Genomic DNA, 16,509 nt, shown 5'->3' on the forward strand with positions numbered 1-16,509 from the left:
CCCCACGACCCCATCCCTGACTCCTACTCCCTCCACACATACCCAGCCCCCCCACACCCCATGCCCTGACTCTTGCACATCCCACATCCCCACCCTGAGCACGAGGTTGGCAGGGGGCTGTGCGGGACCGGCGGCTGGGACCCCAGCTGGCAAGGGGCCGGCAGCCAGAACCCCAGACCGGCAGCGGGCTGAGCCGCTCGGCCCGCTGATGGTCGGGGGTGCTGGTCCCGCTCAGCCCGCTACTGGTCTGGGGTTCTGGCTGCCGGCCCCTTGCTAGCTGGGGTTCCGGCCGCAGGTCCCACTCAGCTCACTGCCAGCCTAGGTGAATGGAACCCCAGGCTGGCAGCTTAAGATCAGCATTTTAATTTAATTTTAAATGAAGCTTCTTAAACATTTTGAAAACCTTGTTTACTTTACATACAACAGTAGTTTAGTTATATTATGTATAGACTTATAGAGAGAGACCTTCTAAATTACCGGCATGTGAAACCTTAAAGTGAATAAATGAAGACTCGGCACACCACTTCTGAAAGGTTGCCGACCCCTGCATTATAGGCTTAGGCCATATTTGTAGACAACTTTGTCAGTTTCATGAAGGTTTTTGGCAAACCTGGAGTTGTGGGGTGCCCCGGGCTGATGATAAATAGTCAGGAGAATTGGGTGCAGGTGTGAAATTCTGTCTGAAAACAGAGGCCTGGAACAATATTGAGCTTTAGGCTGGAGGCAAGAGCCCAGCCTCAGGACCTCTGCCCTTTCCAAGTGTAGGGTGGGGCAGCAGGGGAATGATGGGCAGTTACCACCTTCCATTATGGTTCTAATGTTGGGCCTCTGCGTCTTGTCAACAGGCCATTATCTTAACTCATAATAACTAATAATCATCTTCAGCACTTGAAACTCAGGACTTATCAGTCCTGTTGCTCCATTTAGCAGTGATCCGGGTTCCCCCCAATTCGTCAAGCTGCCAAGAGACCTCCCAGGGAGAAGCAAAGCCCTGACGGCAGAATCACTAACTCGGCCTCCTCTTCAACCTCTTCCAATTAACATCTGAACATGGAAAAACTGGAATGATCCTTTCCAGGAGACACAGGGTTTAAATACTAGGGTGAGAAATCATGAGGCAGAATCACACCCTTGTGTTCTTACACCCATCTGAGCAGCCAGGAGATCTATGGTTAAAATAAATACTAAAGGAAAGGATAGATGCCCTGGCATGTTCCTGTATTGACAGCCAATTGTCGCAATCCATTGTCATTTAGTAGCAGTTCCTCCCTGCTTTGAACATGCCGAGCTCCAGTGCCAGGCCATACGAGGCACATGTTTCCTCAAGCCTAAAATGATAACACAATGGAGGCAGGCAGAAGTGATTCCACCCAGTGTAATGCATTTTGGGAGACACAGGTTTCTTCTTGCAGAATGTCAAGGTGAATCTGCCATTTGGGGGGCGTCCTGTGGCACTGTGAGTCAGTCAGTCTGTTTTCGGTAGCTTTGGGACACGGGCGCTGTACAGTATACAGCAAATTGATGCACCAAATGGCAAAACGCAGGCACTGCTCGTCATCCATGACCCACAGAGATGGACATTAGAGGGGAGGTAGCCAGAGAACCGTAGGCCATCGCTACACTCAAAACTTCAAAGCGCTGCTGCGGGAGCGCTCCTGCGGCGGTGCTTTGAAGTGTGAATGTGGGGTGCCTTGATGCCTATCCAGCCAGCTTGCCATACAATAGATTTAGGTGGAACGTTTTAATTAGAAAGTTTTTGCTCTGCCCAGGATGGCCCTGTAAGGCCCTTCATTGTCAACCATGCCGAGACTCTGACTGCACTACTAAGCACGGCGATTGCCTAAGCTAACTTGGACTCTGGAACTATGTTTGTGATCAAATTAGGGGACAACAGTGGAGTAGTGTCTCCCATATGGATGGCTCAGTTCTTCACTGCTGGATCTAGCCCCCTGCATAGAAGGTCTAAAATAGCCTTACCTATCTGCAGGTTTCTCAGCCGGTCACTGTCAGCTCAGCTAGCCACATAATCTCACACCAATGTATATAGCTGGGCCTGCCCTGCGGTGCTTTCCAGCTACGTCTAGACACACCCACCTTTGTGCACCTGACCTCTTCTCGTGCGCCACCAGAGAGTGTTCTATTGACAGTGCTTTTCTCCCGCTCACCTGCTGCTGTGTCCAGCAGCCAGTTACCAGAGGCTGTGGCAATCTGAAGTGCCCATCAGGCAGTGGGGTGTGTGTGGGGGTGTGTGTGTGTGTGCGCGCGCGCAGTGCCGCAGTAACTGAGGCAACACGGGATGTCTGCAGACTTTCCCAGAGGCTACTGAGAACAATAAGTGGTAGATGTGGATGAACAAACATGGCTAATGTGTGCCCAAGGTGGCTGCTATATTTGTAGACTTAGCTTAACTGTTCTAGGTTGTTTGAGGCTCAGATTGATAGATTCCAAGACCTGAAGAGACCATTGTGATCATGCGGTCTGACCCATTGCATAGCACGGGCCATAGAACTTCCCCCAAATACTTCCTAGAATATGTCTTTTAGAAAAACAGCCAAATTGTCAGTGATAAGAGTCCACCGCAACGCTTGGTAAATTGTACCAATGGTTAATTACTCTGTTAAAAATGTATGCATTATTTCCAGGCTGAATTTGTCTTATCTTCACCTTCTAGGCATTGGCTCATATCATACCTCTCTGCTAGATTGAAGAGCTGATTATGAAATATTTGTTCCCCCATGAAGGTACTTACAGATTGTGATCAAGTCACTCCTTAAGCTTCTCTTTATTAGGCTGAATAGATTGAGCTCTTTGAGCCTATCACTATGGCTACGTCTACAGAGCGGGAGCGCTTTGAAGTGTGAATGTCGTCACACGCGAGCGCTGGGCGAGAGCTCTCCCAGCGCTCCTGGTAATCCACCTCCACGAGGGGAGTCTCGGAGTGCTCGGAGTCTGTCCACACTAGTGCTTTAAAGATTTTTCACCCCCCTGAGCCAGCCTGTTAGAGCGCTATATAATGTAAGTGTAGACAAGCCCTATAAGGCATGTTTTTTAATCTTTAATCAGGCCTGTGGCTGCTTTCTGACCCCTCTTCCTTGATCTGTGGGTACCAAAACAGGAGACAGGATTCCAGACTGGTCGCACCAGCGCCAACTATAGAGGTAAAAAAACCTCTTTACTCCTACTCACGATACCTATTGATGCATCCCAGCATCGCATTAGCTGTTTTGGCCACAGTGTCACACCGGAAGCTCATGTTCAGCTGATTATCCACCACCACCCCCATCTTTTTCAGAGTCCCTGCTTCCCAGGAGAGAGTGCCCAATCCTGGAACTCAACAGTGGGGTTGGGGTTGGGCCTGCTTTGAGCAGGGGGTTGGACTAGATGACCTCCTGAGGTCTCTTCTAACCCTAATCAGCTACAATTCTATGAAGTGTGGTTGTCATGGGGTCTATATACCCCATGCTGGTTCAGCAGCCAAAGGGTTAACAAAGCAACTGCCTACCTGCTTAGCCAGAGTGGATTGGCAGCCCCACAGAAGTTATGAGGATAAAAGGGCTGCAACCAGGAGAGTGGGGCTAGGGCAGCTGCCCGAGAGAGGATCCCTCCAGCAGACTGGGGAGGTGCTGCCAGGCAAACCAACCCACCAAGGAGGGAGAAGCAGGAAGGGAAGACTATAAAGGTAGGAAGTAGTACGGGACTGAGGAGGACTGGTTCTGGCTGTTCCAAACAAGGGCCCTGTGCTGGAACCAGTAGAGCAGGTGGGCCTGGGTTGGGGCGCTGGATCCAGAGGGGCCAGGCCTGCCCACTTTTTAACATGGGCGTAGTAGCCTCAGGCAGGTGCCAAGTGCTGGCAGCAGGTGCTGCACTTTGCGGTAGGGTGATCAGCTCCCCTGCCACGAAGCGCAGCCCCTGCTAGCGGTGCGAGCCTGTTCCGGGGGGGGGGGGGGGGGGGCTGAGGTGGGCCTTAGCGCCCCCCTTTGCCACTGGGCCCTGCTCCTTCTCCTCCCCCTCAGATCCTGCCCCCTGGCCTGGCCAGAAGCTGGAGTTGGCCTGTGGTAAGAGCTGCCCAGGGAGCCTAGGTCGCTGTGGGGAGCCCCAGACCCTTCACCTGCCCTGGGTGGTGTGCTCTGGAGGGCCAGGACATGTGCTGGGGGCTGCACTAACGTGCCCCCACCCCAGGCAGGTGGAGGGTCCGGGACTCCTCACAGCCGCCCAGGCTCCCTGGGCAGCTCTTACCATGGCCCGGCTCCGGCTTCTGGCCTGGCCAGGGAGCGGGACCTCGGGGAAGAGGAGGAGCACGGGGCAGGGCCCCAGTTCCAGCACTGGTGGGCCCCCCACTTCTACCCAGGTTCCGGTGCGCCTGGCCTGGGTTCCCCTACCTGCTCCAGTCAGAGACTCTTCAAGAAGAAGCTCCTGACCCCAGGGGAATTAGGTCTGGGACAGATTATGGAGTCAGTCCTCGACAAACGAGAGTTGGGTGTGGTGGCACAGGAGCGGATGGAGCCAGGTTGCTGTAGCTCCCCATCCTGCCTCAAAGAGATGCTAACAGATCAGGAGCCCCATATTACAGTGGCTGCATTCTTTGTTCCTAAATGTATATTTAGATTTAGCTGTATTAAAATGCTCATTGTTTGCTTGTGCCCAGTTTACCAAGCGATCCAGATCTCTCTGAATCCATGACCTATCCTCTTCATTGGTTATTACTCCTCCTGTTTTTGTGTCATCTGCAAACTTTATCAGTGATTCTTTTTAATGTTTTTTTCCGGGTCATTGAGAAAAATGCTAAATAGCGGAGAACCAATCCCTGCAGGACCCAACAGGAAACACACATGCTCGATACTGATTCCCCATTTACAATTATATTTTGAGACTTCTCAGTTACTACATATTAAATGGATTAAAAACTGGCCATGTTAATTTTATATGGGTCTAGTGTTTAATCAGAATGTCATGTGGTACCATGTCAAACGCCTTACAGATGTCCACGTATATTATGTCAATACTATTACCTTTATCCACCAAAATCGTAATCTCATAAAAAAAATCATTAGTTTGACAGGTTCTGTTTTCCCTAAATCCACACTGATTTGCATTAATTACATTACCCGCCTTTAATTCTTTATTAATCGAATCCCGTATCAGCTAATCCATTATCTTGTCCAGGATCCATGTCAGGCTGACAGGCCAATAATTACCTGGGTCATTCTGTTTACCTCTTTTAAAAAACTGGGACAGCATTAGCTTTCTTCCAGTCTTCTGGAACTTCCCCAGTGCGCCAAGGCTGAGTGAAAATCAACATTCATGGGCCAGTGAGCTCCTCAGCCAGCTCTTTTAAACTCTTGGATGAAAGTTATCTGGACCTGCTGATTTTAAAATGTCTAACTTTTGTAGCTGCTGTTTAACATCTGAGATTCTAGTGGAATTGTCAAAATCAAAGTCACAATCTGGCTACAAGCACAATAGAAGCTGTAGTGTAGACAGGGTCTAAGGCCAGTTGTATTAATGTAGATGGAATATGTGGGCCCAAAGAGTCAAAGGAGATAACATAACCCTTTCACTGTCCAACATTAAACTGTTTTAAACAAGGTTCAGGATTTGATATACAGAGACCTCAGCCTGCCTGGCAGCACGGCCAACACCATTAAAAATTTTTTAAACTTTTTAATTAAAGATACAGAAAAGAAGGGGGAAAATTAAACCATTTGAAATGTAAAGTATTGAATAAGGCTTTCATTTTACCAACAACCCTTGTTCCCTTTCCCTTTAGCTGGAAAAAAAAACACCTTGTTTGATAGTTATTGGGAGTGGACCACATCCACCCTGACTGAAATGGCTTTGTCAGCACTGGTTCTCCACTTGTAAGGTAACTCCCTTCTCTTCATGTGCCAGGATATTTACGCCTGTATCTGTAATTTTCACTCCATGCATCTGAAGAAGTGGGTTTTTTACCCACAAAAGCTTATTCCCAAATAAATTTGTTAGTCTTTAAGGTGCCACTGGACTCCTCGTTGTTTTAGCTGCCTAAAAACCTTTAGCCCCAGGCCAGTGCTTTAAGGAGAGAATTTCAGACAGGAAGTCCATGGGGGAGTAGAACCCAGGTTTTCCAGGGCTAGCTCCCTATCCAGCAGACCAGCCTCTCTCTGCTGCATTCTGGAAAAAAAGAGGCCTCTGCCAGATGGGAGCAAAACTAAGGCAGCCAGTTCTCTGAGACTCCAGCAAATGGTCCCAGGATGGAGGTCATGGTTGCAGGGCCGGCTCTGGCTTTTTTGCTGCCCCAGGCAAAAAAGCCTCCGGCCGCCCCCCCACCCCCAGCGTGGCAGGGGAGGGCGGCCAGAGCGCTGGGGGGAGGGCGGCGAGCCCCAGTCGGGGCTCCGCTCTCCCCGCTCTCCCAGTCGGGGCAGCCGGGGGGAGGGTGCCGGGGGGGAAGGCGGCCGGAGTCCTGGGAGGAGGGCGGAGAGCCCGGCCGGGGCTCCGCTCTCCCCGGCGGCCAGAGCACCGGGGGGAGGGTGGCGAGCCCTGGCCGTGGCCCCGCTCTCCCCGGCAGCTGGAGCTGGAGCGCCGCGCCGCCCCCCTCCACAAGCACAAGCTTGGTGGGCTGGTGCCTGGAGCCGGCCCTGCATGGTTGACAGCATGAAAAGCAGCACAGAGGTCAGAAAGGCTGGAGTCTGAGAGTCAGATGAGAGATCATGTAACTCCCAAGGGGTGGCAGGTTCTACCCCGGGCTGGGTCATAGAGCAATGGCTGCTGGGCAATTTTAACTGAGAACCATTTTGTTCGGTCATTTTTTGTTCTGAGTTTGAGAAAAGGAAGGAATGAGAAAGTGTCATAAGTATCAGATTTATTTATGCCTCAAATTCTTAGGCTTTCAGCTGTATTCAGGCCAATTCAGAACAAAGAACAGAAACTGCATCAACGGAGTTCATAAAGTCGACGATTATTGTCACGATTTGCATTATTCACTGGGCACCATCTGTGTGCTCAGCGCTGTTCAGAATAGGCCAGAAAATCCAGTCCCTGAACCAATGCATCTAAGCCGTGTAACTCTGGATAAGATGGCTCAGATATTTAAGTATGAAGTGTATAGTTACTGTCCACACTGTGATGTTTATATCTACGAGTGGAGGCGCTGATGCAATAGAAGTTTTAGTCAATTAGGGACTAGAAGATTTGACCCTCCAACTTTCTTTCTAAAGGAAGAGCTGCCCAGAGTTCCTCTGCCTGTTTATTTTCCTTTCCTCCCTGCAGTGGCCCTGATATACTCAGATGTCTCTGGTTTTTTTTCAATTTTAAAATATAGAATTTTCTTGGTGTTCAGTTTTAAATATCCTCCTGTGAAAACTGCAATCACTGTAGTGTTATGTTTAAGAGCCTTCTGGAAAGGAACTAGCCTTTAAACAAAAGTAAAAGCAGTGTTGTCAACTCTCATGATTTTGTCACGAGTCTCATGATAATTGTTTTCCTTAAAGCCCCAGCTTCTGGAGTCAAGTGGATATATGATGATTTCAGCCTTCGTTCTTAAAGAAAAATGAAGTTTCTAGTCCTCGTGGCTGTGGAGAAAGTTTAAAAATGTGACCCCAGTGCGCCCTTAAGGCTCAAAAAACAGAAGGCAAATAAAAAGAACCCCAAATCTGTTGTTTTTACATAATCACATGATTTTAAAGACAATCACATGATTTTTGGTGAGCCTGATTCATGATTTTTGGACATTTGGGATTGGCAATAGTGTGAAAGTGACTTGAAAGTGTCAGTTTCACTCCTGTTTAAGGTTAGTTTCTAGTCTATTATTTGTAGTGAGGTAACACCTCTAGAGCTCCAGGCAGGTGCAGTATAAACTCATGGGGCCTTGCCCTAATAGGATGTTTCCAAAGCTAAATGATCTAGTCCAAACTTGGTGAACTGCGAAAAAGTGATAGAAAGTCATCTAGATTTTTCTACAATTGTTTTGATTGTTGTATTCAAGAGTTAGTAACAAAGAATATACATTAAAATTTTAAACCTAACCAGTGTTACTTAAGTGACACAAGATGTGAGAACATGTTAGTATTAGAGCTGAGTGGCTCTAATATTGATTAAATCCTCTTTTTTTATATAGGAATTAGATACAGTGTTCCTGTCCGCTAATTTCTGAGTTATCTGCAAAAAACCCCTAGAGTTTTCAGGTGCTGAAGTAGCCCCTTGGAATCACGGTTAAAGTTGCCCCGCACTTCCCCACCCCCCAACCAAAATCTGAAATGGCCCCTGGATGTGAGATTACCAAACACAGAGCAAGGAGTTAGTAATATTTCCAGGAGGCAATATCGTGTAGGGATCAGGGCAGGGGCTAGGACACCAGACTCCTGGGTCCTCTCCTTTATGGTGTGATGTTTGATAAGTCACTTAACTTCTCTGTGCCTCTATTTCCTCATCTGTTACATGAGGCTAACCCCACCCACCTTTGTGAAGTACCCTGAGACTGTCATGAGAAGGCACTATGAAGGTCAAAGTATTACATGTATGCAGTGTTGTTAGAGCCATGTCAGTCCCAGGGTATAGGAGGGACAAGGCAAGGGAGGGAATATGCCCAACTGCAGTTGGTGAGAGAGACAAGCTTTTGAGCTTACACAGAGCTTCTCTTCAGGTCCAGGAAACATACTCAGAATGTCCCAGCTAAATACAAGGTAGAACAGATTGTTCAGCATAAGGAGTTAACACATTTCAAGGGATCACTCAGGGTGAAGTGGCCTGTTAACACCCCTCCAGTCTTAGGGAGGAAGGGGAGAGGCAGCTGGGGGTGTTAGTGGGTTATAGATTGTTGTAATAAGCCATAAATCCAGTGTCTATATTCATATCCAGCCAAGTTATGAATGTAAGCTCCAGGCACATCTTTTGAAAGTGTTATACAGATTTCCTGAAATATGTGTTAACCACTTAGGCTAAATAATGATGACTTTGCTACTGCCAAGAAAGTGAGTACCGTACTTAACGCCAATGGGTGAGCATTCTCTGGAGCTTAGAGCAGCTGACTGTGGCCCAGGACCCCTGGATTCTCTCTGTGGCCCTACTACTGACTTATTGTTGGACCAAACATGAGTCATTTGCTCCCTCTGTGCCTCAGTTTACCTATCAGTAAACTAAGTCTTGCAATAGTGTTATGAGGCTTTACTAATTAATCTAAAGCTGTCAGACTTGCTGCTGTTGACAGAAACTTTGCTTATTCAGAGAACAGATTTGTTGGAATCAAGAAGCAGAATTTGCTGTTAATCATTTACCATCACCACTCCTCCTATCAAGGATTATTTACACGATTGTCATGTAAACCACTAAAAAGCAACAGAGGGTCCTGTGGCACCACCCTCTGTTGCTTTTTACAGATTCAGACTAACACGGCTACCCCTCTGTAAACCACTGTTATTTGTGGCTAAAATAACTCTTTTTTTATTTCCAAGTCACCTGTAAAGCAAAAGTTAACTGTAAATGCCAAGCAAATTCTGGTGTCAGCCTTCTCTTCAGGGCAGGAACTGGCCTTACCAAACTGTGAGGAGTATTGCAGTTCTGTCAATCCCATCACCAGGTTTTTTCTGCTTTGACAGCAGGAAGGTAACCTGTGAGCAACAGTTTAAAAGTGCTGTTGCTATAACAACGGGTAATAGGATTAGACTTGAAGGACTGGCAAGGAATCTAATAGTGGAGTCTGTATGATAATAACTAGGAACTCTTTCATAAAGATCTGCTCCAGTTTCCAGTCAATAGCAAAACTACCAGTCACTCCAGTGGAAGTAGAATTGGGCCTTTCAATGTCCATCTTGTGAGAGGATTCAAATATTTCCATGTCAAAGGATAGAAAGCTACAGGGCCAAATACTGGCCCCAGTTGTAGCCCCTTTCCACCATTCTGGGAGTGCAAAGGGGTCAAAGCTCCCCTAGTAAAGCAGCTAAGGATTCCTCCAATGTGAAGGGTTACTGGCTGGTAGATTGCTGATGTACCCGACCCTACACCATCCCCTTCAAAACTCCAGCATAGGGATCCATAGATTCCGAGCCCAGAAGGGAACATTGTGATCAATCATGGGTATGTGTATCCCTGGGGGTGCACAGAGCTCTTCCCGGGGGTACATCAACTCATCTCGATATTTGCTGGGTTTTACAACAGGCACCATAAAAAGCACTAGCAAAGTCAGGACAAACTCAAATTTCATATGGACAATGACTTGTTTATACTTCTCCATGTACTATACACTGAAATGTAAGTACAATATTTATATCCCATTTGATTTATTTTATAATTCTATGGTAAACATAAGAAAGTAAGTGATTTTTTTCAGTAATAGTGTGCTGTGACACTTTTGTATTTTTATGCCTGATTTTGTAAGCAAGTAGGTTTTAAGTGAGGTGAAACTTGGGGGTATGTAAGACAAATCATAAGAACGGCCATACTAGGTCAGACCAAAGATCCATCCAGCCCCGTATCCTGTCTTCTGACAGTGGCCAATGCCAGGTGCCCCAGAGGGAATGAACAGAACGGGGAATCATCAAGTGATCCATCCCCTGTCGCCCATTCCCAGCTTCTGGCAAACAAAGGCTGGGGACACCATCCCTACCCATCCTGGCTAATAGCCATTGATGGACCTATCCTCCAGGAACTGATCTAGTTCTTTATCAGACTTCTGAAAGGGGTACAGTAGTCTGGGAAGCTTGAGAGCTACTAATGTAGTCTGTTCTCCTGTTTAGCACAGGCCATCCTCAAAATAATTCCTAGGGCAGATCTGTTAGAAAAACATCCAGTCTTGATTTCCAAATTGCCAGTGATGGAGAAGCCACCACGACCCTGGGTAAATTGTTCCATCATTGTTAGTTACCCTCATTGTTAAAAATTTACGCCTTATTTCCTGTGTGAATTTGTCTAGCGTCAGCCTCCAGCCATTGCATCGTTATACCTTTCTCTGCTAGATTGAAATCTCTGGAGTAAATATTTGTTCCCCGTGTAGATACTTAGACTGTGACCAAGTCATCCCTGAACCTTCTCTTTGTTATGCTGCATGGAGTAAGAGCTCTGAGTAGATCTTAGGTGTATGTATGGTGGGGGAAACGGATGGATTTTGTCGTGCTCTGACAATCCCTGGCTGATGTAATGGCTCTCGGAGGCTGTTTATAATCTGTTGGCTGCTCTAAATTATGTCAGGAGCTGAATAAATCCATAGCAACCCTGGAGATCAGAGGGATGCAAAAGTAGCTCGCAGCCTTCTTTTCCCTCTCACCCCCGCTGTACACCAAGCAAAGCTCTGAACAATCTATTAAAACCACCTTAAATCGGCATCTCTTGAAACCAGGATAGTCCCTAAAACAAACCATCCCCTTCCCTAACCCACCCACCCTCCCTCTCCCAGGCCAATTCTGTTCTAGAAAGGCTCTTCTCCCTCCACTATCATTGTGGAAAGAGATTGGATCTGCCGGATGCCCTGAAAGCCAACAAGCTCAGGCGCGGTGGGATCCTAGGGAAACGAACCTCAGCTTCTGAAAGATCCACTCCGGCTAGTCTTATTCAAGCAAGTAGGCTTTAGTCACCCAAACAGTCCCATGATGGACACGAGGAAGGGTGGACAGCTCTTAAACACATGGGCATCGGACCACGCTGGACACATGACCTTAGAAATGTTTCACATCTCTTCTCATTACTGCTCCCCACACAGCCTCCAACAAAAGTGGATAGAAAGTTTCTCTGAGAAATGAGATTATCTTCTCCAGTTTTCAAATGAGCCGTCAACTTCCTTTAAAACTGTCAATGATATTTCAATCTGAAACAACTGACATCTGCACCATGTAAACAGGAACATTATTACACCAAGTGATATGATCTTTACCAAAGAGTCAAGAAATGCGTGCCAATAATTTGACTCTTCCAGAGTCAAATTAATGCTAAAAACAAATTTAAAATGTAATTGTCAGGGGTCCCCAGGACCAGTGCTCTGGGCCCAGCTTTAGAACAGTCTCTGGGAGGAGACCTCCTCGGGCTCTCACTCTTCTTCCTGAGTAAGCCACGTAGCTTCACTGCCTCCTTAGACTGGCCCTCTGGGACCTCCCGCATTCCTGCTTCACATCCTGAGCTCTGAGTCCCCCTGAGACAGACCCTGAGGGAGGCTGGTACAATCTGAGGGAGCAATGCACTTGGGCCAGTATCTGCAGTGACACTCAGCCAGCGCTGTCACGCAGTAGGGTTTATTAGTTGACTGCAACACAGCATAAGAAGTCCTTGGTTAGCCTAGAGCAGAGGTGGGCAAACTATGGCCCGGGGGCCACATCTGGCCCACGGGACTATCCTGCCCGGCCCCGGAGCTCCTGCCCCGGGAGGCTAGCCCCCGGCCCCTCCCCTGCTGTTCCACCTCCCCTGCAGCCTCAGCTCACTGCGCCGCCGGCGCAATACTCTGGGCAGCGGGGCTGCGTGCTCTTGCCGGGCAGCACAGCTGCAGAGCCAGGGCCTGACCCGGTGCTCTGTGCTGCGCGGTGGCGTGGCTGGCCCCAGCCAGGTGGCACGGCTGCCTGTCCTGGTGCTCTGGGCAGCACGGCTGTAGCACCACCAGCCACCAGTGCTCCAGGCAGCGCAGTAAGGGGGCAGGGAGCAGGGGGGGTTGGATAGAGGGCAGGGGAGTTCGGGGTGGTGGTCGGGGGCAAGGGTGTGGATAGGGGTTTGGGTGGTCAGAGGGCAGGGAACAGGGGGTTGGATGGGACAGGGATTCCGGGGGGGGGGGGAATCAGAAAGGAGGGGGGGTTGGATGGGGCGGCGGGGGGCAGTCAGGACAGAGAGCAGGAGGGTGTAGCGGGCAGGGGTCCTGGGGGAGCCATCAGGGGACAGGGGGGTTGAATGGGGCAGGAGTCCCAGGAGGGCTGTCATGGGGTGAGAAGCAGTCAGATAGGGGGTGGGGGCCAGGCCACACTTGGCTGTTTGGGGAGGCACAGCCTCCCGTAACCGGCCCTCCATACAATTTCGGAAACCCGATGTGGCCCTCAGGCCAAAAAGTTTGCCCGCCCTGGCCTAGAGAAATGAAAGTTATAGCAGAGTCCATTCTGGTTAGCCCCGAGAGCCCAAAGCTCTGTCACTTAGTCTGACCTGCTCTGTCAGATTCTCAGCCCCTCTCCCTCCCCGACTCCTCCAGCAGCCAACTCCCACCTCACACACCCAGGCATTTGTTCCAGAGCTGGAAAAATGCTGCTTGGCTCCCTCCAGAGAGGTGGGGCAATCCATAGTCTCGGTTGCCAGGTTTCAATGTCCCGGTGACTGAATTTGCCATTGTCATCACGGATTCTCCAATGATATGGGGATTAAGGCCCACTTAGTCCCAGACAGTGAGGTGCTGCTCACACCTGTGTCCTAGCCTGCCCTGAGAGCAAACAGACCCTTTTCACCCACTAGGAAACCATGCAACATAGAGGGGAAGCTGAGGCACACAGCAGCTTCATAAAAATATCTCAAAAAATTCCCATTTTTTTGTCACATTAATACAATTAGAATTTTTAAAAGACTTTGCAAGAGCAGTGGAGGCATTTGTGGAGCCACTCTGCACAGCAGCCAATGGCTAAAAATGAGATGTTTTGTCCTGTTTTAGGCCCTGACCTTTCAGTGAATCCATCCCTTTGTATACTCTTCAGAGCAGAGAAGGACCGCGTTTGCTCTGTCTGTTAAGTGGCATGCACCTGTATGTAAATCATCAGTCACTGCCTTTGAAGGCTGTGTGGAGCTCTTCTCTTGTCTTGGAGCGCTGCTCTCCGGGTATGTCTACACTGAGGTCAGCAGTATGTCTGCAGCTCAGGTAGGCATCCCCGCCCTCGCTTTAATCTAGCCACACAGCTAAACACAGCAGTGAAGATGTGGCGGCACAGGCTTCAACGCAGGCTAAACAAGCCCATTGGAACCCTGAGTGCTTATTTGGATTAACAGCCTGTGCCGGAGTCCATGCCCCGGCACCTTCTCTGCTCTGTGTCTGTGCTGGTTCGGTTAAAGCTAGGCGGGGTCTGCGTATCTGAGCTGGAATCAAACCTCCGAGGGCACTGCAGGCTTACCCTCACTTGCCAACTGATTAAAACTGATCCCACACAATTTCATTTCCATTTATTTAAATATTAATGAAGCCCTTGACAGACTGAACATTTTCACTTACTGTCCAAAGCTAAACTCCAGGCTGTAGAACAGGGGTAGGTAACCTATGGCACGTGTGCCGAAGGCGGCACGCGAGCTGATTTTCAGTGGCCCTGGCCACCGGTCCGGGGGGCTCTGCATTTTAATTTAATTTTAAATGAAGCTTCTTAAACATTTTAAAAGCCTTATTTACTTTACATACAACAATAGTTTGGTTATATATTATAGACTTCTAAAAAGAGACCTCCTAAAAACGTTCAAATGTATCACTGGCACACGAAATATTAAATTAGAGTGAATAAATGAAGACTCGGCACACCACTTCTGAAAGGTTGCCGACCCCTGCTGTAGAATTTTGCTACAGAACACATTAAGACTATTGTTTCAGGCTGAGAGAGAGATAAGAGGAAAGACAGTGACTTACCATTTCATTCTCCTCTCCCTTGCTGAGCAATGCATGGTGACTCTTGGCAAACTTTTCCCCCATGAAATGGTGTTTGCTCTGGAGTCCTAACACCTTCAGGACAGGTCTTCAGGGTTAGAATCACTTCTTTGAACTGAAGTGATTAATTACCTTCCATGCTAAGGAACTCCTAAGTGCACACCTTTCTTATGACACTACCAATATTCTGAGAAGGCAGCTCCTCCCCATCTGTAGGGGTTTTTTCAGAGGTATATGTCTTTCCTGTTTCCTCTTTGCTGTTGTTGTTAACTGGAGTTGCTGCTTGAAAGGAGACTTCCCACGTACAAAGCCGGCTCAGGGTGGTGGAGGAAGAAAAAAGTTAGATCTGCTGAGTGTCTGCCATGACTTGACTTCCAATCACAGCTCCAGTAACACAGCAAGCACTGCTGGCAGGCAGCCTTAAGGGGAGGGCAAAAGGAGAATACTTCACCTTGAAAGATTATGGGATTTATTTGGGCTAGGGAGTGTGCCTGAGAGAGAGAGAAGCAGGCATCATTATTATTCTATTACGTACTTAGCAACCTGTCAAAACTAAGGGCCCAATCTTGATTACATGCTATTCAATGGGAGAACCAGGACTGGGCCCTAACATTCCAAACCATGGCCCTCATCTATGCAGGTGGACCCAGAGTCTAACCATGCCAGTCAGCACGTAGGATTGGGGCCCATATCGGGTTATCAGTAGTGTCATTATTTATTATTATTAATGCCGAGAGTGTTTCAGGTCTTACAGGGTAACTAGATGAAGCTCTGGGCCCCGATCCTCCCTGGAGTCTTCAGTGCTGCTCATGGGTGGATCTGACTACAGCACTGGAGCCAGGCCAAGAAAGCAGGTACGGGGGCAACACACCAATTTCCCCCTCCCTTTCCTTTGTCTCTTGGATGGTTTTAATTGCCAGCCTTGCCTCTCTTGCCCTTCCTTTGCCTTCTGACTTGCCTTGTCTCTTAATTGTGCCCAATACTTCTTCTCAGTCAGTCTGGGTAACCCTCACTTGGTTTAATTATTCGTCCTGCCCAGTGTGTGTTTTTTTTTTTTTTTTCAATACTTTCCCTCTTCCTTGTTTTCATGTTTGTTTTAACAAGCAAAAGATCAGATACTGTGGTGATGACTCCGGTATGGAAATCTGGGGAGATAGGAACTGAGCCACAGAAAAACAAGCAAACATCACTCCTCTATGTATTGTAATACGGCTGAAACCTTATGTCAGAATCAAGAGTTTCCCAAGATATTTTGTACTCACTAGTGTTTTATTCTCATCTGAGATGGGCCCAAGATAAGTCCAAATCCAAATATCCCCAGCACTGGGCAAGTTCTGGTCCAATGTCGTGCTTCCTGAAGTGAAATGGCCAGAAGATTCAGAGGAAGAAAAAGAGGAGTGGTGGAGAGACGGAGGCCAGTCCACACACAGAAAATTATTTGATGCTACCTGTGACAGAGATGGCAATTTCCTGCAATATGCTTGAAAAAAAATATTGAATTAAGTTTGTGTCTCTAGAGTCTTTTTGTATTAAATGCAAAGGTTATTTATTACTGGGAGCCAGGATTGTATGTAACTTCTCTAAGGGGGGAAGTGTTATGATCTTCAAAGGACTGCTTTGACCAGTGAGTCAGAAGAGTGGACTTTTGGGGCAAACACTGTCAAGTGGTTTTCTTGGGAATCTCTAGGGGGAGGTGAATGCAAATTTCCATCTCCAGTTATGCAAAAACTCAGCTTTTTGAAGTTATGCCCAGAGGAGAGAACCATTGTATGCCGATTACCTGTTCTCGGCATCTGAAGATCAAAGGCGCAAGCTGTATAAAGGAAAGTTGGAACTATTTATGGATGTGCTGGTCTGAGCATTGGACATTATGAATTGTAACCACAGAAAATCCCCTGTGTGGGTTTGAAGGACTGACCCCTGCCGAACCTTTGTTGAAGTTGGTGATTATCTCTGGTAAA

At 48.0% G+C, this 16,509-nt stretch overlaps 1 protein-coding gene across 1 annotated transcript in view; it reads right to left on the reverse strand.

The window, feature by feature from the left end:
* The window catches only part of LOC117883326 (probable cation-transporting ATPase 13A4), a 73,678-nt gene extending 58,724 nt beyond the window's left edge, over nucleotides 1-14,954 (reverse strand). Inside the window, exon 1 of the mRNA XM_034782556.1 lies at nucleotides 14,531-14,954. Coding sequence (XP_034638447.1) covers nucleotides 14,531-14,593 — 63 coding nt within the window. The 5' untranslated portion in view covers nucleotides 14,594-14,954. The remainder of the gene's footprint in view (nucleotides 1-14,530) is intronic.
* Nucleotides 14,955-16,509: the final 1,555 nt, after the last annotated feature.

Source organism: Trachemys scripta, chromosome 9 (assembly GCF_013100865.1).
Source record: "Trachemys scripta elegans isolate TJP31775 chromosome 9, CAS_Tse_1.0, whole genome shotgun sequence".
NCBI classification, from domain to species: Eukaryota; Metazoa; Chordata; order Testudines; family Emydidae; genus Trachemys; species Trachemys scripta.